The 26,180-nt window shown below is 32.4% G+C and overlaps 1 protein-coding gene across 1 annotated transcript in view; it reads left to right on the top strand.

Moving 5' to 3' along the window:
* The first annotated feature begins 18,864 nt into the window (after positions 1 to 18,864).
* LOC117111728 (rho guanine nucleotide exchange factor 3-like) overlaps positions 18,865 to 26,180 on the top strand; it is a 34,768-nt gene continuing 27,452 nt past the window's right edge. The window contains exon 1 of the mRNA XM_033254726.1: positions 18,865 to 19,111. Coding sequence (XP_033110617.1) covers positions 18,956 to 19,111 — 156 coding nt within the window. The 5' untranslated portion in view covers positions 18,865 to 18,955. The remainder of the gene's footprint in view (positions 19,112 to 26,180) is intronic.

Below are 26,180 nucleotides of genomic sequence, written 5' to 3' on the forward strand. Positions count from 1 at the left end.
CCTGGAACGGCATGATCTCCTGCGAGTAAGCAAAAATCTCACAGAAACTAACCCATATCCTGTAAATTTAAAGTTGTTTTTTTTTTTTACTTCTGTATTGTCTCCGTGAAGTTAGCTAGCGCACTTGTATCACCATTTGCGGCAAAATGTTAGATGTGTTAAGAAGTTTAATAGGTAAATTTGCTAAGAAGCTTATAAACCAGAAGTGTCTTTTCCCAACATTGGACATAATCATTGAATTTGGAGAGGCCTACCCCATTTAATATTGATTAATAATTATTTGACTGATAGAAACTGATATCCTATCTGATTAAAATATATTTTGCAGAAAAGAAAAAAGCATACTGGTTGTCGTACAGAACTGAATATTACTACGTCATACGTGACGTGGCATTCAGCACTGTGATGTGTGAATTCTGTGCCGAACGTCTTGCATCACGTGTTGTTCTGTCAAGCATGTGATTTATGTTAGTGTTAAGTATAAAACCTTCTTCATTGGATGTGTTGCAGTGGTGGATTTAGAGGGGGCGTAGGGGGCAGCGCAAACACCTATTATCCCACAATCATAGTGTGTTTCTGATTTAAGCCTACACTTAGACATTCTATGAAAATGCGCATTTTCCAAAAAGACAGGCTATGAATAATCCCAACTTGATTAGAAACATGATAAATGACAGCAAGTATTGAAAAGGAAAATGTATAATAATTGCTTGATCTCTGGGCTAACTCAAACATTTATTTTAGTATAGCCACTTGGCTGATGTACTATAAACAATTTTTTTTTGTCAATTCAATTCTGCTTTGCTAAAAAAAGTACAATTTTTATTTATCCAATTCATGGTGGATAAATGGGTCTTGGATTATTTATTACTAATTTTTTCACATAAAATTACAAAATGGAACAATTTTAAAAATGAAGGGGAAAAATCAAGGTTACCCCCTTCCTGTGGTTACTTCCACCAGTGGGGAAGAAGTGTGTGCTATGTCCCTTCTTTCTAAACAGGATGGATTCATACCCAATTTTAATTTCCAGTTATACATCAATAAATGTAATTGGTTTTTAAAAAATTTTATCCATTAACTTTCTTGTATAAGTATAGGGTGGATACCATTTTTTAATTTAGTTACCTGCTGACATGGTCTGGAACAATGAAATCTCATGCAGGCTAGCGTAGCCAAACTTCACCATAAAGTTCTTTGTCTTGTATCACAAGATTAACAATTTATAATGAGACACATATGTGACAACAATATGCTCTTTGCAGTATCATTGTAGTATTTTGATTGATAGAAATTTGTACCTAAAAATTTCCTAATATTGACTGAATGTCAATCTTTTCCCATTTTGACATAATGATAGGTCAGCATGCATGGATTTGAAAAAGAAGATTTGGAATCTTATCCTGGTAGTGAAAGACTGTAATATCAACATAATTATTTTGATTACTTGAAATTCATACTCAAAAATTTCCTGAATATTGACTGATCAAAGACTTTTCCTTTTTTGTAGGTCGACAAGGCAGATACGAAAAAAAAAGAACCCATCTTTGTACCAAAATAATTTAAGTTATGGAAAATCTTTTTAATTCCCTCAACATCTTCTGTACCATCTCTCCCCCGGGCTCTTACCCACTTTTTTTTCTTTTTCAAGCTATGCCCAAGGCTCCTCTTATTAGTTCATTTTAAACCCTTAGGCTTAATGGACCTTGCGTGTAAGTAAATGTATGTTGGCAATCACTGATACAAGTTCATTTGAATAAGATCCAGGGTTCCGTAATACCTAGCTGTGACTTTTTCAACTGTCGGCTTGGAGTGCAGGGGTGTACAGTACTATGCCTTTTATAGATAGGGGTTATCCAAAGTCATATCGGGGGAACTAGTTTTAAAGATGATTTTCCTATTTTGACAATCAATCTTTTTTTTTTTTATAAATTTAATATAATAATTATCACTGCACCCAATTAAATTAAAACAATTAAAAGGATTGATCCAAAGCTCTGTTCACACTATGAGATTTAGGACAAATTTATGTGTTATGCCCATATATAGGCATGATAATGTCATTTTACACCCAAATATGGGTATATCACACTTATTTGTCACATAAAATTTTGATATTGTGGACAAAGCTTCAAAGAATCCTGACTGGGCCTGTTATAAACTTTACTGTCTATCTTTAGGGAGTAACTTGTTTCATTTAGAATCACCTCTAGTCAGTGATATTTAAAGTTGATGAATAAATTATTTGTTTCGTCAGAAAGTCTACTGACTATTATAACTACTTGTATTAGTGATGATACAGTATCTAATATTGTCAATGAAGTTTAAAACATTGTATTTGGCATACAGCTGTGAAAGATTTCTGCAATTACTTGCTTTTCATTTTGGATAGTGACAAGGAATAATTAACATATTATAATGTTGGTTAAATTATCACCTGTTGTGTATCTCATACATACCTTTCGTGCAACTTTCGAAAGCTGGTTATTGTAAAATAGGTTACTGTACAGCATGCCGATGTCCGTGCTTCTAACAGACAGGAAGTTACAGTGTATTGTGAATGTTCTGACGTTAAACATCAACTAAACTTATCCTGTCGTAGGTGAACACGAGTTGTTAGTGGTCGGAGTTGTTGGTGGTCATGGGTAAACTATGCAACAAACATTGGGAGGTTAGAGGCAATCTTATACTGCTGACGGAGTAGTGATGTACAACATGGGTTGAAGTAATTAAAAGTGATTTTTTTTTTCTTAGTGTTGCTTCCAAGGGGCATGGAACTCAATAGTAATAACATTTAATATTTTGTTTATTATATTTTGTGGTTCTTTTTTCAATATTTTGGTTTCCACACCTTTTATAAGTAGTCTTATTTTATTATTGTTTAGTAATATAATATAGTATAATATTAATATATAAAAATATTACTATTAATGATAGTAATAATGTGAAATATAGTCAGTGGAAACAAAACAAGTGACTAGTCAGGATATAGCTAGGAATCCTGATTTGGATGCCTAGTAACACACATAGTGTGTGTTTGGGCCAGAACGGGAAAAACTTACATAGGGTTTTACCGGTACTTTATCCGCAGGTGGTCTACTGGTTCGTGCAGAACTCGGCTTTCAAAAAAATCCAATAACCGCGGACGTAAAACCTAAGGTATTATGCAAATGATGAGTTTCTATCAAGTTGCCGTGGGCCCTTCTGTCACCCAGCTGCGGCACTTCACCTTAAGAAACAGACTTTGGTGTTGGTCGACTGCATTAATGCAGTTGTCTCAAAATCAAGTAATGAAATGAAATTACTGGAGAAGCTACAAAAATAATAAAGCATACATAGCAAACTCCCAATAAATCGCAGATGTTCATTTTGGGCGTATAAACAATGAATAAACTTTCATTTGTTTGACAATTGTATTTAAAAAACAGAAAATTACTACCACTGTTAAACAAATAAGCAGTGGTGCCATGATCATGCAATTGGGTTGAAAGGTAACAATCTGGATTTTAGGCTAGCCCTCAGTTGAAATAATTTATTTTATCGAGCTTTTCAGTTTTGTTTTTGGAAATAAACTGTAAAAGAAGAAAGGACCATGAACATTAAAAGAGTTAAAATTATCAAAGGTGATTAAGTGATATAAAATGCTCCCTGCTGCTAACGCATGCTGCTTTTTCTCCTCCAAAAACACTGCAATTTGAAGCGTTGGATTATCAGCAGATATCAGCAGGCGGTCCGCGTTTAACACCCGTTCGGGCTACTGGAAATGGCCGTTTCCGGATTTATCCTGTGGTAGACTCCACAAAAAACTCGCCCAAACACACCCATAATGTTTCACATTAATGAATTATTAAAAATAATATTTTATTTTAATTCAGTATTGTTTGAAATGGAAATATAGAGCATAAAACATGATTGCAAGAATGTACCCTCTGCTCCATACATATTCAGTAAAATTAGAGTGTTATTAAATAGGATATGAGTCCATTTCATCTGATATCAGCTTCGTTACATCAAGAACTAGACAGGAAATCGGTTTATTTAGCCAGCAACTGCGTCAACCTTTGAGTAACTTTGATGAAACCAACACATGGATTTATCTTGACATTTATTGAAGACAAAAAAAATACTAACATGTGCAAGTCTATGATGATATTCAAACTAATGATGATGAGAAGCTTTTTCTAGATTTGAAGAATCTCATTTTCGAGTTGTTATTTCTTTCAAATTTGTCTGGAAAGTCTGTTTTGTGAATATTTACCGAGATAAACCAATAAATTCTCAGATTATAGCATTTCTTAATTTGCTTATTTAATGTTAGTTAAAGAGACGATGTTGCTTCTGTTTGTTTTGTTTTTTTCTTTTGTTTAAACCGGACACACACTGAGTAGGCTGACGAATCCATCTCCTGCTATATGTGGGCACTTAAGGATGCAACACCGTCTGGTAATTGTTGGTGGCAGTTTGATGAATCGTCATTATAAATGATCCGTCATTCCAAAAAATGTAATTTCTTTCAAGGAGGCTGCCAAAATACTTTAAGGATAAGCTCTAATTAATAACTTTTGAAGCATGGATTTTACTCAAATAAGTAGTAGCCAAAACGAATTGGATTGGGGATATTTAGCCTTCAAACATAGAGTTAGTCCTGTCTTAGTATTACCATATTCATAATAAAAACTTTGAGACATCAGCTGACTTCACAGTTCACTGCACACCTTAACACAGTAAATGAGTCAAAACGGGACCCCATTTTCTTACAAAATCGACTATATAATTTGAGTGGTTTGATTTGGCAATTTGGGGGTGATCGGATTATAAAAGTAGATGTTTAGGATTTATAATCATCTGTATATTCTTACAATTAATGCAAAATTGAGTGATTTATTTGTTTTAAAGTTTTGTTTTAAACATCTTTTGCTTTTGCATAGGAAAACGGTTAAAATTATAGTGTTTTTTGGTATACTTCCTGCGCTTCTTAAATCATTGAAGAATTTCATCTGGTTTTGTATAAATTATAGCTGGATTATTTTTAAATTTTATTAGAACCAACAGAGATAATAATAATAGTAAATATTACCTCAGTGACGTTTGTGGTCCAATCAGGTACCTTTTCTCAGACTGATAACATGTTGGGATTGGTCTTATCCCGGCGTTGATGTTCTGTTACGCCTTCAAACATCCTGTATTTGACGGTAGCATGTTCCCCTCGGCCCCCTGTCTTTGCTTTCTTGATTAAGTTGTCATAAATGTGCGAAATTTTATATCCCCTTACATCTCTGTTCATGTTTTTAGGTTGTTTTCTTATGAAAATGGCTTCTTTTATTTTCCTTTCTCTGATTCACTTTCTTTTTCCAAAATGTTAACATCCCAATTGGTAACATGATTAAACTAGACCATGTGGTCGGTTATTGCGGATTTATGTGGCAAGTTCAATACAAACAATCTTGCTGTTCTGGTTTTGTATTACTCCAGTATTGTATGATGTCACATCTTTTTTGTGCTCACTGATCCGTTTACTAAGCGTTCTTCCCGTCTCACCGATTCTTAACTCTGCAACGACAGGTCGCTAAACTTCGGGTGAACGGTCAAGTGTAGCTCATAAATTAACCTTCATTAACATGCAAGTCTCATGCTGGTTGGTTAAATAACCAGTGATCATTTTACCTTTAAAATTTTGTATTCAGAACCGTTTTTACCCTCTCTATGAATGACGTTACGCGATTTAAGGCCAGTAGCAGCTACAGAGTTTTCTGTGGTTAGTGCATTCATGCATAAGATGTAGGTCAAATTTACCTTATTGAGCGTTTGTCAAAAAATAGGAGAAAAGTTTTCATTATGTTGTTCGAATAAATGCCCCACTTTGAATAAATGTCCCCTCTAGAGCCTCATTTGGAATAAATGCATATATACGCTCCAATGCCAAGTCTAATAAAAGCAAAATCTTTCTCGACACAAAAATGTTCTACTCCATTAGAATTACATTTTTTCTAACTTGGTTGTGATCACTAGTCTTTATGATCACGCAATAGCATATTTGACGGTAATCAAGTGTTCTGGTTCCACATTTACAGTGAAATAAAGGGCGTTCATTTGTTTATAGACAAATTCATTTTACATTTAAAAAAATGAACGCCTCCCTTGAATAAATGCCTCCCTCAAAAACCAGTCCTAACTGACCCACATTCTCATTTGTGACACTGCTTGAGCAACAAAATATTTTTTATTTTGTCTTTGATGACAAAACTTTCTTATATTAAACCAATTCACTTAACAAGATATATTAGTTTATTTTTCATAATATATTAATTTAGTATCCCTTTCTAAACTTTTGGCTATTAGACTTGGATAGTCTTCATTCTAGACAATTTATTACTATTTATACACTATCCCTTATTTAAATCCAGCGCTTATTGTGTTGGTTGACGTTTAAACATTGGCAGCAAACCAACTTTGGTGTGTGTAAGCTCTTTCTTAATGAAGTGTTATCTGCCGATTGATGTGGGAAGTTTGAGCGGATCACCAGTGAAAATGATCTGTTGCACGTGTCTCATTGTCTTGCAATCTCTAAATTACATCGCCCCACAATCGTTCAACGCAGTGTGTGCCAAAATTAACTCTTTAATCATTTTAAATTTAATACTTAAAACTATGTCTTCCCTCCTTCTGTAATAAATCTTAAGCAGTATTTAAAATTACCTGTATATTTTCTTAACACAACACCAAAAAAAAAAAAACCCAAGTGTTTTACTTTCAACCAGTTTTGCTCTTTTATTTATTTATATATATACTTTTTATGTTTTTTCTTGTCTTTTAATGAATTTGTACAGTTTTTTTTATTGCAATTTTATTTTAAAGAAATGCCTCAATTCAACCTTTTGGTTGCCACAGAATTTGTATTTGATATAAAACTACGACTATGCCTCTTTAATAGAGCAAGGTATAAAGTAGATAGTGATATACGCACTTTACTGCTTAACTCTACACTGAATTTTAAACGCTGTCTAGAAAACATAATAGTATTCACACTGTTTCTTCAACCTGGACTACTCTAGGAAGTGGAAGGAAAAATGAGGTAATGATGCTGCTTTTTTATTACCCAATTAGCACCCGTAATATAGTAGTCCAGATCTGTAATCAAAGTTAATTCAAGTACATGGGCAGGGCAATTTGGTGTCTGAAATTTGTTGATTTCTCTAATTGATCAGTGCTGTCGTCATTATTAAAAGCCATGTCTGGTTTACTCTAAAGGTGTAATAGAGGAAACTGGTTGTAACTTATAAGCATTGAAAAGTGTTAATGAGATAATTTACGAGACTGTCTGAACGTACCTACGTGTGGAAGTGCATTTGTATATTCCTACATATCTGCTTGAACAATGCAGGGTTTCAGAAAAGGTCAACTTAAGGTCATCAGTATTGAGGACACTAATAATAATAGATAATCTTTCATTTCAAAATTTAGTTAACTTTAAATTCTTAGGCCAAGTTAAGGTGGGAAATTGTGATTAGGATACAGTAAAATCTTTCAGTTACAATCATCAGTCAGATATCGAAACATTATATTTTATCAACATGATTTGTGATGAAGCTATACTGTAGAGTTTACACAGACTTTACCTATTTAATAATTTTTATTTTTTTTTCTGAATATAGACATAATTATCTGTTGTCCCACATATACATGTTTGTGTCTGTGGGCAAAGTACTCCACGTTTTTCTCTCCCAGCAGAGAATTATTTTAACACCAATGCGATGATTTACGATTTGCAACCTTCTGAAATACTCCCCCAGGATCTGGGTATGTATTCCATGAGTGTTTGCTGTAATAACCTGGGTAATAAAATGTAAAGCGCATGTCGTGGCATGGTGCGATATATGCAACTATTATAAACAGAATAAGAAATATTCAAATTCAACACTAGCCAATCATAAGAGTTTATAAAAATAACATAGAAATGGTAATTATTTAATGCATTTCTTTTATGATGAGCAAAATATTCTCTTGCTATAATTTTCAATTTAAAAGCAATCACTTTAGTATTAAGCAATTCAGATATTGAATTATATTAACTTATAATAAACTTGAAAAATATAATTCAGATATTAAATTATATTTTTCAAGTTTATTAGTTCAACAAATGTCAGATTTTTAATTGAAAACTCATAACATGACTTATATGAATTATATTCAACAAATTTATTAATTCAAATAATAAATATTCCTGAAAGTTTACAACCCACCCAGGAGATTAGCCCCTAGGACTTCCCTATTGAACATTGCTGATTGCTACCTAAAATTGTCAGCTATTGGTATGAACTTGATCTGGAAATGCTAATGTCTAAAAGACCCAATTTCCTTTTCTTAAAACCAATTCAGACAAAAAGAGTAATTCATTTTTGACTTTGTATGGTAATAAATTGAATTGTTGGTATATGATAAAAACTTGCATTGATTAAAATAACCATTGAGTTATTTTGAAATTGGTCAGCACCTGAATACTATAATAATACATTTGCTTTTTTTCATTTGTAAATGCAGGAAATCTGTAAAAAGTTGATTAACTGAAAGTTGTTTTTAATACCATATTTTTCTGGTTTTTTTTTTTGTTTTTTGTTTTTTTTTTTAACTTTGGCACCTTATAGTCTTTTTTTAAAATCTTGGCTATACAACATACCATTATATTTTCGTTCTACAAACAAGCCCTGTTACGTTGCATACAGTGTTTTTCAATTCGTATTAAGTACATTGAGATTTTTAATTGAATTAGTCTTAAGGTTCATCAAGAGTGCCATAGTATGTCTCGTCTTGTTTTCCGTAAATTTAGAAGTATTAGCTTTAATCTTGTATGCATCCCGGCTTATAATATCAGTCCTAAGCCACCTGCTATACATGTACCTAGGAAGGAGAAAGGAGGAGATGTAAAGGGTTGGGCTATAAAGGGAATTAATGTCAAACTTAATCACCATGGACGTTAGTATTTTTATATATATCATTTTAATGTTTTTTCACCATAATAACAGCTTCAAACGTATGTCATTATTATAGCACATGAGAGTTTTCTATATTTGTAGCATTAAATCCTGATAACTTAAAATAACATAGACACATTAAACATTTTACATACATTTTTAGTAGCTTTAATGTCGTGGAGATTATAACATATGTTATGTAGACTTGAATGAGTATTGAAAAAAATCCTCATCTAAACCAGAAGAGGCTAGTGCCTGATTATAGTATTATGATTAAATTTAATTAAATAAGTAAATGATAATCTATATCATGCAAACTTACTGAATAATCCAACATAATATGTAGTGTGCATTTGAGGAAAATAATGCATAAACATCTTAACAGCAGTGTTTCAGAATTTTCTTTGACTGTATATTAAATTGTCATACTGTATATTAAGGCTATATATTATTTCGGTTTTACAGTATTATGTTTAATTGATTAATATGATAATTTATATTATATGTTCACCACAATTAGGAGCTATATTACTTTTAAAACAGAATTATAACAATAGTAATACCATATAAAAATTGATATTGAAAACAAACAGTTCTGTAAAAAGTAGAGAATAACCATTGGTCACTCGAAGCTTCACTTTGCTGAATAGTTCAACAACTTTCTACCCCTGTTCATTTCATGCGTGACCAGCTGCTGCAGGCATGCAGTGACAGGGGGGAAATGGATAAGTATAAACTGGGAGAACCCTGCTCTTATCGAAGGGTGTGCTAAGTTCTTTAGCGAGCACATTAAGCCAGTTGTGTACACCGGGCCTACGGTATATTAGTGCTGTAACTTCGTCGGCAAGATACAATTGACGTGCAAATTCTGCTGATGCATGGGGTGTTTCCAAACGGGTATTGTATCTAATTACCTGTATAATTTGCAGAATTATCTTTCAATGAGACTCTTCCTAATTGTTTTGGCAAACAAAGCTAACCAGGCAACAAATTGAATTACACTTCTTGTTAAACTATATGAATGGCGTGATAACCTATTTCCACCAAATTATGTTATGCTAACACTGTAGATTGTAGCTTTGGGTGGGGCGAAATTCATTGTACTGTAACTAAACCACTCAATGCAATCTACACTATTGACTCATGTTAACGCTAATACCCGATTTACACGAAAATGTACGCTTGTCCCTGGCTAGAGAAATTTTAGCACTGTCTCCTATTAAGTTGTATTCGCGCGAATGATTCAGGTGGATTTATTTGAGCAGTATAAACACTAAGGATAACCCACGAATGTCTGAAGAAGACGTGCTACTAGTGGGGTCCTTCTAGTGGTGATTGGGCAGTACACAGGGAGACAATTCCTTTACTCTTTTCCAAAGAGTACACTGCATTCTATAATGTGCACGTAAAATATTGCACACAAGACCAATGGCTTAAATGTGTATTAATCCAAAAGGTGGCACACTATTAAACTTACATTTCAGTCCTCCAGCTGCAACAAGAGGAGAGCAGCGAAGGAAATTGAACTATGACCTATCTTGGAGATCATTTCAATTTATTTAATTCTCTGATTTAAAAAAGGTATTATTTACCAACCGGTTTATTAATACTATACAAAAGATATTGGAAGGTTGCATTTGATACTAGTAATAATAATAGTAAGCAAGGAAAATATTTTTATGTTTTTTTTTTGCAAATGAAAGATAATTCTATAAACCTGCCTAAATATATAGAAAACAACTCACTCTTAATAAGCTCATCACTATATCTTTAACTTCAAGAAGAACTTGTGAATGAATGATAATGTGTGTACACTTGTCTCTCTATATTTGTGTCTGGGGTGAACACGTGTGCAGTAGACTTGGGGGTGAGCAAGTTTCACATTACAACACTCTTGCCCCTACTAGTTTCACTTCAAGTCTGTTGGCATGTTGTTAAGTGTTTCCTTCCAATTTCACCACACTCTCTGGCATTGTGAATGCAAATAAATCATATGAAACCCAGTGATATTTTGTTTTTTATTTGCTTTTCTAAACATCATGATTAAGAAGTCATCTGACTTTTACAAGTGCCTAGGATTGATGCTTTTCTTGATGTAATATTCTCAGTTTTGCAGCCTAATTCGATCCATATGTGAGATATGAACGTAGTTGAATGCTGAATAATTGTTGGATATTAGCACTAATTTTTATAAAGATAATAGTGATTGTTCTGTAGGTACAGCTTTCATTTTAATTTTTTTTTATGTGTTTTGGTTGAAAAATTTATTTTTAAATTTTTTGCTAGCCTCTAGTAGTACTACTAATAATTCTGATGGACCTCTGTTTAGTTACAGTCTGTAATTAATTCTTAAAATTTTCAATCCAAAAAGTGTAGGATCAGAAAAGATGGATGGGTTTGAGGAGGTAATAATCTGCATTTATTGAATAAAATGGCTAAGGATAATGATGATGATATAATTATACTAAGGCCGGGGAAAAAAAAAACTATATTGAGTTTGGCTAGGTGTGCATTTTGAATGGGGACTTTTATTCAAGATAAATATGGCTGAACATTGAAAGTCATATGATTAAGATTAAGATTGTGATGATAGTGATAATGATGTAGTCGGGTGTTGCTTGGTGGCCAACATACTTTCTTTCCAATTCCCGAATTTATGTTGCAACAAAACGTTTTCTTACAACTACGGTAGAAATAAATAAAAATATCTCTCTTTCTTTTACTGTATTTATAGATATATTTTAGATTTAAATGGCTAAAGTTCCATTCACACTGTGAAGGTTTATGTAACAAATACCTGTGATTTGCCCATATATGGTCATGATATGACATCAACAAGGCCATATATGGGTGTGATGTGACATCAGCATGCCATATATTGGTGTGATATATCAATAAGCCCATATATATGGGTGTGATATACATCAACATGCCCATGGGTGTGATATAACATCAACATGCCCTTATGTTGGAGTGATATGACATCAACATGCCCTTATATGGGAGTGATATGATAATAACATGTCCATATATGTTTATGATGACATTAACATGTCCATATATGGTTATGATATGACATCAACATGCCCATGTATGGGCAAATATGTGTCATAGGAAGCTTAATATAGTGTACAGAGCTTTCCATAGTTTTCTTAGATATGAAACCTTCATGAATAACCTGTATTTTACTCTCTTGCCTCTATGCCATTCAAATTTTCCAACAGATTTAAGAATATTGTTTTTCCTCACTGATTCCTCCTCCTCCCACTTAAAATCCATTTTTTAATTAATGTTTTCTTCAATAAAAATCATGCTTCATCCCCAATACATCCTCCTCCACCTCCATATCTAATGTTGTGAATTTTTGTACAACTAATTAATATGCTTTTTCACAATACTTTGCCTCGTACTTAAGCCATCATAATCACTTTTTATTTCTTCGAATCACCAATACATTTGTCACTATTATTCCCACTTAGACGCCCATGTACTCTGTTCTAATTCCTGTTGCTCATCAAATCTATGTAATTTGTTCTGATCTGTCTTTGTTCATTCATTCACAGAATTTGACAGATTATGACAAAATAAATTAAGTAGTTTTTTCACTTGTTTTGTAATTATGTAATTTTTGAGATTGTATTCATCCTTCTATAGGCTTGCTGAAAATGTAAGCATCTTTTGCTCAGCCTTCTTGATTGGCTGTGATCATGATGATGTCATCAATCTAATCTAAGTATAACTGCAAATTCAAAGATAATAAATAAAGGTCATTAAAGTGTATATTTTTTCTCACTTGACATTTGATATTAATAGTAACATATTTTGTTTTAGCTTACTCATCATATGTTGACAGATATTCCAAAATATAATAGTTTTTAGGCACTGTGTGATTCACTCTTTGGACCTATTAATAAGGTCCATGGCTATACGTTGACAGTGAGGGGGTGGCTATGAGGAGGTGGGTTTACAGAAGTGTACAGTTAGGGGATCAGTAATCTTCAACATGATTGTAAACATACTACATTTCCCCGCAGACTTTGCAGTGAGTGGGAAGCTACAAGGAGATGGGTTGCTGGTGGGAAGAAAATAGATTGACAAAACTTGTATTCGAATATAGCAGTAAACATGATAATATTACCTTTCAAACTAACAGTAAATTCGTATGATGTATGGTTTATCAGTGACCATATGGACCTGCGGCTAATGCATTACATGAGAGCCCTTCGCAGAATACATACCAGCCCTTACATTTTATGATATTTAGTGCTTACGAATTCTACGAATCAGTTTTAAACGTGAACAAACATGGTTGTAGAATATTAGGTCAATCAACTTATAATGGTGTCCAAAACCATTTATTATGTTACTGTTGGCTAGACTATTCCTGTAGGCATAATTTTTTACTGAACAGTAAAATAGACTGATTGGTTATAAAGAAATGCATGTAGTGATTAGAAGGGGATAATTAAAAAAAAAATTGAGACAGCAGCAAAAAAATAGAGCAAACAAGAAACTTGCGAAATTTACATGTGAGCCAACTGACAAACTACGATAGCAGGTTATTCGTTTAGACGGGATGCACTTGTACGTCATTATAGGTTAAATGGTTGGATAATAGAATTAGTTGTATCTCAACAAAGAGAGTGATTTAATATCAGATAATAAAGAAAAATATTTTATACAAATAGATTGCGTGAGTTTGTCTTAATCTTTTGAATTATCATAATCAACCAGAGGTCATGTCTTCTTAAGATCCTTGTCACAATTATTTCATCTGCTCTGAGACCTATATAATCATAACCCCAATAAGAAAAACAGTCCAAAATAATATTCTTGATCTTATAGCAAAGGTTGTAATGGGTCATGGATTTCTTCTTTCTAATATGGTTTAATTTTTTTCCTAAGTTTTTTTGTGTGTGGGTGAATCATGAAAAATAACTTGAAAATATTGGCAGTGTAAGAATTTACCATATTTATTTTAATCCTACTTTGATGTAATCTTTCTAGATATTTAGTTAAATAATTAAAGATTAAATAATATAATGTAAAGATAATATTAATAATGTAAATCTTGTTTTGTGCATTCATTCATTTCTTTTTATTTCAGACAAAAAGTCCATAGTGGTAACAGGTATAATATATTAAATAAAAGTGGGTCTAAAAACAGACCTAAATTAGCTAAAATAATAGCTCACTCCATTCTCTATATAAAAACTGTCTCTTATACACATCTAGATGTGTATAAGAGACAGGTACACAATTGTGACGTCATTATGAGTAGAAGCAATTTGTACGTCACCCCCTGGGTATCATTTGAATCCATGTCAATGACGGATTGGATATGTTCATTTACATATTTCTAATTTCAATGTTCCAAGGCGGAATTGCATTATTAAAGAAAATATCAACATGATTTACCTATTAATCTCCATATTTTTAATCGACTGTTGATGCTCAGCATTATGGTCTACCCTCTCAAGATTAAGTTGATACTGTATGAACAAAATTGTCAAATTAAGAAAATTAATGTTTATCTTAGGTTGCTTTCTTTTAATTAAAGGGCAAAATTCCTTTGTCGGGAGGGGGAGGCGATGGGTGAAAATGTCTGGAAGGAAACTTCAGTTTCCATAAAGCTACCATCTTTTAAATTTTTTTACATAAAACTTGTGTGATATACAACAAATACTTACTGTGACAAGGTCCCTATGGATAATTCTTTATGACTATGTATTGAGGGAAACTTGTTCACTTTGTGGGTATTTATACAAAAGGCAGTGGTGAGATAAATAGTGATAGCCAAAACCACAAGATTGGAATTAAAGATAAATTGATTTTAACAGCAGGCTACAGAGGAATTTTTTTCATGGTATGTTGCACGATGAATATTCTAAAACGTTGAAGGGATGATCAAAATGAAAAAATTTCCAAAAGCTAATAAAATCCAGAGTTTTGAAAAATTGGGGAAAAGGGGTATCAAGACCCCCCAGTTTTAATTTCCCAAGACATAATTTATGAGCTGTTTCAGTATATAAGAAAATACAAAAACTAAATTCAGAAACTACACAATTGAGAATAGAATTTCATAAACACATATTAATAAATTAAAGAATAACTTAAGTTTACATTTAAAACTAACTTGATCTTAACTAAACTTGACATTTAAACTTACAGTGACTGAGTTTACCACCCCCACCTTGGATTATTATTATCATCGCAGGAACTACCCCTTAGAGAAAACTGTTTGTTCGCACTTATCTAGGTTAATATGTTTGTGCTCTAAAATATAGGTTGTAGTGATCTAGGTTTGTGCTCTAAAATATAGGTTGTAGTGAAGTAAACGTACTGACTAAACTCCTAGAATAGATATCTTCTCTTTTAGTATTTAAAGACAGGTTCCAGGGGAAGAACTTTTTTGATATGTTGTACAACTGATTTTTCTAAGACACAAAAAGCGTATTTGACAAAAAAAACTCGGGAGCGGTTAAAAACTGGGATAAAAGGGGGGGAGGGGTAACCACCCTTTATTCCACCTTTTCCCCCCAATATTCGAAAATCTGTATTTTATTAACCGCTCACAAGTTTTTCGTCAAATATGCTTTTTGTGTCATAGGGCGTATTTTTGCTGAATAACGCCAAAAACACATATTTTTTTTTATCACCGGTTAAATTCCTTCTGAACGCATTTTCTAGTGAAAAGTACAACTAATAAAAACACGGTAATGCGAGCATTGGCAGGTTGGCGGAGCTTAAATGACGGTCACCAACGGAAGTTGAAGCTGACCTTATGAGCTACAGCGCATGCTGCGAAAGAAGTAAACAACACCCCACGAAAGTGTGAAAAAAGTATGTTATGATCTTGAAGCATGTCATCCTATTGGTTTAATTTTTTTCTTCGCCCCGAATTCCCGTGGACGGGCGATCAAACCAACGAAGAAGTCAATTTGGGTCACCGACGGGTCATGAATAACACGGTATTGCGTTGCAGCTGAAAAGTGTACCACAAAACATGCGTTTTCTGAATGCGAACCCTATAACGAATACGTGTAAAAACACGCATTTTTAGAACGCATTCCTAACCGTGTTTTCGTTTTGTGGCCCGTTTCTAATGGGGGAAAAACACGTGTTTTTTAATAACCGTTTAAAAACGTGTTTTTTTGCTCAGCAGCAACAGGCCCTTAGAAAAAACAGTTGTACAACATACCAAGAAAAATTTTCCTCCTGAGTCTAGCTTTAAAACAACATACAAAGCAATAAAAACATGGTTAATAATAATTGCATCAATAAGAATAAATATCAGAGAATTATAAATATATATACTGTACAATATGCATTTTTAGTTCCTTAGAAAAATCTTCAGCTATTTCCAGTGATTTTTGTAACTTACATACATAAAATGACGTCATAGATGTAACGTGACGGACATGTAATATATCAACGGAAGTACACAAACAAAATTATGATCTTAGTTTATAGCATAAAAAATCATTCTCTGTGATATTACAATGTAACACAATTTTGTTTTTCTTTGCCTTCCTACTCCAATGAGCTTGGGTCTCCACTTTTTAATTGACAATAGAAAATGCTTACAGTATTTACTTTAGGTGTTTTGTGCCAAAAATAAAGTTTGAACGCAGAGAACATTCTTTAGCATATTTTGACAAACTGTGGAAAATAACAAATATCAAATATTAAGTACCTCCCTCACCAACTTTTTGAAAACCCCGGGAGAGGAAACAATGATTTTTTGCTACTTGGCTAAGGCTCCTTCTTTTAGTGTATTACATTATAACAACATACAAAGCAGTAAGAAAATGTTCAAAAATAATTGCATCAGTAAGAATAAATATCGGAGAATTATAAATATATATACTTTGCAATATGCATTTGAAATTCTGTAGAAGCAGCTTCATCAGCTATTTTCAGTGATTTTTGCACCTTGCATACATAAAATTATGTCATATATGTAACGTGTCCGGTGTAATATATCAACGGAAGTACATAAAATTAGTGATGATCTTAGTTCAGCATAAAAATCATTCTCTGTGACATTATAATCTATCATAATTTTGATTTATCATAACTCCAATGAGCACGTAATTAAATCTTCATTTTAATTTGCTTATAGTATTTACTTTAGGTGTTTTGTAAAGTTTGAAGTGATAAAATAAGCTCCTTATTTTAATATAGTACATTATAACAACATACAAAAGCAGTAAGAACATGGTTAAAAATACTTGCATCATTAAGAATGTAATCAGAGAATTATAAATACATATACTGTACAATACAGTGGCAGATCCAGGAATCCATCTGTAAATCTGCACTATTTACTTGATAATATAAATAGAAAATACCATTGACTTTAGGCGTTTTGTGCCAAAAATAAATTTTGGAATGATAAAATAAGCTTCTTCTTTTAATGTAGTACATTAAAATAACATGCAAAGCCATAAGAACATGGCTAAAAATACCGTACCTCATTAATAAGAATAAAATCAGAGAATTATAAATATCTAGGCCTATATACTGTACAATATGAAATTTAAGTTCTTTAGAAGCTTCATCAGCAATTTTCAGTCATTTTTACATGTTGCACACATAAAATTATGTGACAGTGCAATATATCAATTCAAGTACACAAACTTAGTTTATAGCATAAAAATCATGTAATGAAACATTTCAATGACATCACAATTTTGTTTTTCTTTGCTGGCCACCTCAATAGACATCTAAGTAAATCAGCACTATTTACTTGAAAGAAAAATTGAAAAATATTTATTATTTTTAGGTGTTTTGTGCCGAAAATAAAGGTTGAAATAAACTTTGAATAAAGCCCTTTCCCAAAATAGATATTCTGACAAGTTCCCCAATCTTGCTCCTTAGGTCATAGATTGTATAACCTTAATAATGATTGATAAGTATACATGGAAAACATTGAAAACAAGTACTAATGAGAGATTTTCTGTGACATTTAAGCTTATTATTTCGGTTTAGTTTTTTATTGCTGTCCGCCTCCAAATGAGAGTCTAAATATATCTCCAGTGTGTTCTTGATAGTATGGTAATTATAATTGAGGATACTTATTGACATGGTGTTCTAAAATATAGTACTGTATTCTTTCGTGTGAGGCACATCAAAGATAACCAACAAAAATTTGAAGCCTTTTCTTCAGTGGGGTCCTTCTAGTGAATTGGGCAGTACACCGGCAAGCAAACCTGCTGACTTTTCTGAATACTATAGTGTATTAACATTTTTTTTAACTCTGACTCTGAATAAGCAACTGTGTATGCCACAGATGCTTATTACTATAAAAGGAGAATGCTTATCTATATAAAGGAAGTGCAGGCATGGGAATTGTTGATTATCCTAATCAGAAATTATGCTGTCTGTTAGATCATGGAGGAAATAAAACAAAAAATAAAACCTCCATGGTTAGAGCAGGTTATAACTTTTTGAGTAATTCTCAATGGAAATGGCATCATTGAATTGCCTATAGCCTAATTTAACGTTATTGAATATGTACAGTGAAACATTTAAATATTATTTGTTGAGGCATAAGGGACAGAGAAATTGTAGTTTTTCCTGTTTTCAAAATTGTAGAATTTCATAATTTAAAAAAATTTTTATTTTTTCTATTTATTTATTCTTCCTTTAAATCAAAGATCAAAATGCTGTTTGTTTCCTTAATTATTATATTATTATACAGATAGTAATTTTAATGATAGTAAATGCATTCCCCATGTTAGTAATGGTAGAATCGAAACTTGTTTAAACTCTTGTGATTGGTCCAAATATTTTGTGGTGAAAGCAAGGTCTTTGACCTTGGTTTCTTTATCACAACATTGAGGGTGTAGTGTTGCACCTTAGGGTCTTAATTACTGCAAGGTCCAAATCCACAATGTACTGTGTTTCATTCAGGATTTGGTAGCAAGTAGGATATGTAATACAGTAATACACAGTGGTGGATAATAACAAATTTGTCATCGATGTCTGTAAGCACTGAAGTTATCCTTAAGGAAGAGGGAATTTGTTTGAAGAAAGTTCCTATTGGTAATCCTCTGGCAATGTTGAATGATTTTGCGGCACAGTTATCCCTTACTTATGGGTCTTTTGCTATGGAAATTCTACGCATGCAGCCAAAGGTATGCAGTCATCAAGCTATATTCCTTAAAAACTTAATGTTATAATTAAAGAAGTATTTTTTTGGTAATTTTAAAGAATCCAAAATGAAAGAATCTATTGTGTTTAATAAATTCAATTTCTTATTGTCCCATTGAGTAATGTTTGTTTGCTATTTAATGTTTGTTTAATGTAATGTAGTGGGATTTACTATAGCGCATTACACCAAAGTCTCAATGCGCTAAAATAAAATAATAAAAAAAAGAAAATCCAAAATTTATCATAAGTTTGTTTTTTTCACTTTGTGGGGCATACTCTACTATGGCCATATTTACTTTATTATTTAATGACCTTCAGAAGCACAGGTCAGGTTCATCACTTTCTTTTATTTATAGTCAGTCATCATTAGCTTTCTTCTTGGAGATTATTTGTCACGTATCACTAGCCATATCTTGCATTTGCTTACAAGTCCTACACATTGCTAGTGTTGCTAGCCTTAGCTAAGTTGTTTCATCCACTCTTTTAATTCCTTCTATCTATTCACGTCATGCTCTACCTCTGCCTGCCCTCCAATCATTCACCTTTTCTCTAAATTATCAATCTTTGTAGTTTTCCTTCATTTCAAATTTAGAATTTTGTCCTTATCACTGGCAAATTCTTGGGGGACCCCCAACATTTTTCAAAATAAAAAAAATGGAGAAAAAAAGAAATTATGTTCAAATTTTGACTTCGTTTTACCACTCAGTTAGTTCTTTTGTTATATTATTTCAGGTATTCAGTTTCATATTTTTTTTTTTTATGACATAACACTTTTTTTTTAAGAACACATTTTATAAGAACACTGATGCTGAAATCGCTTAAAAATTAAGAAAAATGTAAGAACAAATTGAAGCGGAGGTAAAATGTCAAAGAGTTTTTAATTTGAAAAAAATAGAAAAACCAAAAAATCTTATCTGTGCCTTATTTGCAGTAGGTGTGAATATGTCTGTAATACCATCTATAATACAGTACAGTAATATACTGCTGTAAAATAGTTTCGCAATTTCGCATCCCAAAGGCAGTCTTCTAGCATCCAAAAATATGCTGGGTTGACTGAGTAGCTTCTGAGCTTTTCCTGGATCACACTGAAGGAGACTGCATAATTTACTGAGCCTGCCAAAAATTTGACTGGTTCTTATAAAAAAAAACAAAGTGTAGGCCTTTTTCTCAACTGTTTCTAGTTTCTTTGTAAGTAAAGTGACAGATTTATACTTCACCGTAATTCAGTGACCTTATTGATAAATGAACCTCAAAACCTGTAGATTGCTGTGATTGTATGTTGATACAATAGAAATCATTACTTTTCCAGTTTCTTTTGTAAGCGATTATACTTGAATTCAGGTCAACTTTATGAAGAAGTGAACCTAAAATCTTATTGATAGCAAGGGTTTCTACACTAGTAGATTACAGAACACTTCACTACAAACCATGCTAATCACATGCGCACAAGAGCTTGGTGATGTTCGCTTTGTCACAAGAAATATCATGTGTTTGTTCTTGAGTCCTTCCTATATCTCATACTCACTGGCACTTTCTTGCAAAGATGGAAACCCTCTGATTAAAAAAAAAATTTCACTTTCTATTTTGAGCGCACTTCAAGGTATTCCCTTGGAAGACTTACGGTATTGCAGAGGTTTTGCTGTGACGTAAATTGTCTTCCAAAAGTTGAAATATTTTTTTTATTAATATCTTATATTGCATATAGCTTTTTCTTTTAGTGTAAAACTGCGTGAAATGATTCGGATATTAAGCTAACATCACAGTTATGATGCTCAGACGCATGTTTTCTGTTTGCACTGTCTTCCTGTCAAATAATTGATAAGCATGTGTCCAGTGGGCTAGCAAAGAATGAACAGACATTCTGTAATACTTCATTAGGTACTGGGAACTACAGGGCTGTTTTGATTGTAGGTAGGGTGTTTTGTATATTACCTTGTTTCTCCCTAAGTGGTTGCTATGACACAAGGACATTTGCTCTCTTAAAAACAGAATGAAGCACGAATTGAATATTGTATGAATAATTTCACATTGATAATATCTGTTAGAACTGTGTTACAGTTTAGTTGAACCCTAGTTCAACCTACTTCTGTAGGAAAAATGGTTACCGTAAAACCTTAAAATAGTTTAGCCTAATGGCCTATTCTCGAAAGGTTCCCCCCCCCCCAACCCAATATATATGAGCCATCTAGCTCTACCTTTTATGCTGCTGATGATTGAAATTGTAATTGGTGCAATTATTTATGGCTATACTCGTAGCCATCTAATAATAGTAATATAAACATTTTTCTATTTGATAGGAGGGATTAGTGATGTTTTAAATTCTATTTCATAGTCTGTAAAGAGTTATTTTAAAAATAACAGTATGGGCTTTTATTTTTTGAAGTTTTGTATAGAAATCCACAAATTGATACACTTTTTTTTATAAGAACACATTTTATAAGAATACTAAGGCTGAAATTGCTTAAAAATAAGAACAAACTAAGAACTGAAGTAAAATGTCAAATGATGTTTTTTTTCCTCTTTTTTTTTTAATAGAAAAATCAATAAATTTTATTTGTACCTCAGGTGCAGTATTTTAGGTATGACTATGTAATATCCTAATACAGTAAGGTAGTAAATTAGGAGTGTACTGATGTACAATAATAATTTTCTATTATTTAAAACACGTGTAAAATTTTGAGCCTGAAATTAGCCAAAAAATAAAAACACTAAGCCAGACCAAAAATTTACCGGTTAGAAAAAAAAGTGTAATCAATGGGAATTTGTGGTAAAAAGTATGTAAATTTATACTTCAATTTTATTTCCCATTGGAAATAGATACTGTAGTAACTATTTAATTGTTTTAAATGAGATATTCAACAATTTGAATTCTTGGGGGTGTTTCAAGCTTTACATATCTTTAATGATAATACCATAAATTTCTTTAAAACATTTAGTTTTATTTTGCTAAAATTTTCTGCTTTGTGAACTTAATCATCATTATATGAAGTAGCTCTGGTTAGCGTTACTTTGAGGTTCGTAGTGGGGATTAGCGGCTCTACTGCTACTCATACAAAATGGCTAATTTGTTTACAGACTTTGATATATCAAGGATACAGTTAAAAACTACTGGCGACAAGGGTGTAACACAAGAATAAGCATTGAGTATTTACTTATCTGTGTCAAGTTACCTTATCAGTGATATTGTTTATATTGTAAGCAAGACTAATTGTTTAAACTTAAGAAATTTTAAATTTTGGACAAGATCTATTCGATACTATTGATTTATAGGATATTTTGAACTTTAACATTATTTAAAAAAACATATTTTTATGACTTTTACTTATACTGATTATGCGTCAGAAGGGGGATCGGATTCATCACATTGGGAATGTACTGAGCATTCAGTACATGTAACACACCAGGTAGGGCAAACATCATTTCGTATTCTTATAATACTAAGTTACATTTAATTCCAAGTTAAATTTAATCCTTGTCTTAATCCTGGCCCATTTGCCTAACTATAAAGACAGGTGCATAAGACATTTCATGAAAATATTGATAACATCATATTGGTGGGTTGATTTAGTACAGTATCCAACCATATTCAGCCATAACAACATTATATAAGTACCAAAAAAATTGCAAAATTTTGTTTCAATACCTGAACAACATACATACTTTGACATGGACAGGATGATGATGAGTAACTCAACAATGAGAGTAAGACTCTCTTTTTTTTCTCTAATTTTTTCCAGAGGCATGGCTTTGTGGAACTCCATTCCCTTAGGGGTCATTCAACATTATCAAAATTTTCACAAGCGTACAAACAGTACGCTAGGGTGGAGGGGTGGACAAATTTGTACACTTTTACATATTCATAAACACGTTGACTCAAAATAACATGCAATATGTAAAGTAATTTTAAAATTATCATGGATATAATATTAATTTCTAAGTACATTTTATTTTTTTATTTATTTGTGACACTTCACCTTTGTATCGGTGGCACTCTCAGGCAATACTTAACTAAATACCTAAAACTTATTATTAAGTAATGGCTTTAGTTAACTAAAAAAAAATGGATAATGGTTTTGCAAAAATTTGTACAATTTCAGAGGGGAGGGAGGGGTACCAAAAAAAATTACTGTTTATACACTTGTGAAAATGTTGATAATTGTGAACGACCCCTTACAAAGTTGCACGTTCTTACTTTAGTTTACAGCACTTTTGATTTATGCACACCAAGGCAGCACCTAATGCCATAATGCCATTGCCTTGGATAAGAACATAATACAAATTGCACATTAACTCGTAGTTGCTGCATTTTGATTTATGCATACGGCACTGTTTGATGCCATCCTCTTGGACAGGAACACAAAAAACAGTTTGAGAAAGGCAATTTATAACTAAGAACCTTGATTACTGTCTGAAGACTAGACAAACTCCATGCTAAGTCTGATAATTTTAGATAGTAAAACTATCTTTATACCACGAGAATTCACTGACGGATTTATATTAGCTATATGTGGTCTTAACCCTTAGTGATCCAGCTATAATTATAGCCTGAAAGTTTTACAGTAATAATGGAGCCGTTATGAGCCACTGGCTCTAACTTTTACTGTATGCTGAGGATGATGGTAATCATAATTGGTGCTACTAAGTATGGCTGTGTATATTAATAGCCATAGAAAAGTATAAAAAATATTTTTTTTTCTTTTTGGAAATGATTTACATTCTATTTCATAGTCTGTACAGAGTTATTTTAAAAGTTTTATCGGATATAAATTAGCTGTTATTTGTTTAAAAAGAAAAGCGAAAATAATCAAGCCGTACTTGACACACAAATGAAAATGCTGTTAAAAGAGTTTATTTTCTTTTAACAATGTTTAAATTTTACCAACTGCAACTCAAATTTGCCTGTCTTTAAATTTAAAGTGCAGTTCACTAATCATCACAAAAATGCCAAGTAAACGGAGAAGGGCGTAGTACAGGCTAAATATACACTGCTTTTTTTTAAGGTTAGAATTATACATGGATTTACTAAGCTCGTGTAATGACCTACAATAGAATGGTTAGAATACCAACTGCTCGTGTTAAATGTAAATGATCTACAACTAATTTCTTATGAACCCGGTGGTAATAACAAGGTTGACTAGGCTTGTATTGTGTGTACATGCAGTACATGCAGTGCTGGTGGCAGGAAGTCTGAAGAAACGTGGGTGGAGTTGCACCTGAGCCTGTCCCGCTCGTGTAATTAAACGTGCCGTAGGGCATAGCTACCTCTCCTGGTGGACTAGGTTTCTCTGTTGTCCATATTGTTCGTTCAACCTCGGGCTAAATCTCAGCAAAGTTGACAAACATGATGAGAAAGTTTTACACCCAGCTGTCAGATCCTTTGTTTTGTTTGGATATTATTGGCTACTGTGGTGGAACTCTTTGAAAATCTTTTAGTTGGGCTACTGTGAGAAATGTCAGTTTCGGTAGAAAATTATCAAATGTCTAAAATTTAATGTTGATGTTGAAGTTTTTATCACCTTTTTATTTTGAGGTTTAGAAAGAACATGCTTTATTATTTGTTGGCATAACTTCATGCTAGGTTTAATTGTTTTAGATTCTTTTTTTTTGTACTTTGTGGTAGTGCGAGTTAGGTTGTGTGAGTGTTTTATTTTGACCCCCATCCCTCTAGGCAAAGTATAAATGTAAAGCTTATTCAAATAATTAAATAAACAAATTCAAATAGAGGTTAATCTTATGTTATTATCATTTTTATATGTAACAGTTAAGAAAACAGAGTGATTTTTATCTTCTAATGAATTATAGTCATATTTACCTCAAAAACTATAGGCTTTCTTTTCAGGTATATTTATGAAACTCATAATCGAACAGTTTCTAAATATACAGTTAATTGATTTTATGGTAGTTTTAAATGTTGCCCTGACTTGACCTACTCTTTTATTTGCAAGTCAGTTTTATCAATTTTAAATGCTGTCAATAATATATTTGATTACTCATATCTATATTTAGAGCCATTACACACCAAGCAATGGTGGAAATATTGGCCAAGTAAGTAGCATTATTCATTCATTTTCCAATTCATTAAATTTAGGGTAAGTTTGTATAAAAATTGATTCAAGTCAATAGTAGGTACGTGAATTGACTTTGTCTCATATTTGAAAAATGCCTTTTGTCTATGAACTGAGAACTGTTGTAACTTACTGCAAACTTCACTTGACTGTGAAATCCCTTAATCATGTGTTTATCTATTAAAGCTTGTATAATGACTTCCGAAAGTTTAATTTAAACCTTTTTCAGTAGTCTTTAAAAATTCCTCCCAGGCACAATTTTGTATCTGAAGCCTCTCCTATAACCTACATACAGTACTATGCGTAATAGTAAGTTTGTATAAAATTTTAATCAATTCAAGAATAGTTATAAGTGAATTAACTTTGTCTTATACTTGAAGCATTCCTTTTATGTAATAACTGAGTATTGTTGCAACTTATTGCAAACTTCACTTGACTGAAAATTCCCTTAGTCATATGTGTTGATCTATTAACAAAGCTTGATTAATTACTTCCGAAAGTTTAATCTACTATTGAAATTAACTTGTTCCAGGAGTCTTTTAAAATCCTCCTTACCTCGGTATGTCCCAGGTACAATTTTGGTATCTGAAGCCTCTCCTATAGCCCGCATAGCACAAGTATTTTTTGTTGTCTCAGAAACAAAAGGGATATTTTATCCTACCTGGAGGCCAAGGCTTCTCTTCTTTAAGAGTTTGTTTTCTGGCGCCAATAGGAGTTTAAGGGATTAATTGTTTTCTTATAGTTTGATATTGGTTACAGCTATGTACTCTGCCATGTTTGCACATTCAATGTGTACTACCAAGATTTGTTTATCAATCAAGAGTGTACAATAGTAGCATTGTACATTGCTCTGTTTGTCTACTAGCACATACAAAAAGTGTGTAAATATATAACAATAATGAATAAAATTATAAATAAATAGTTGAACAAAGGGTTCATTCTAAGCAACTTCCATTATAATCTCCTTCATTGTAGTGCCTCTATATAT

The sequence above is a fragment of the Anneissia japonica genome, unplaced genomic scaffold, assembly GCF_011630105.1.
Source record: "Anneissia japonica isolate Jap-2015-1 unplaced genomic scaffold, ASM1163010v1 scaffold288126_len377047_cov203, whole genome shotgun sequence".
NCBI lineage: Eukaryota > Metazoa > Echinodermata > Crinoidea > Comatulida > Comatulidae > Anneissia > Anneissia japonica.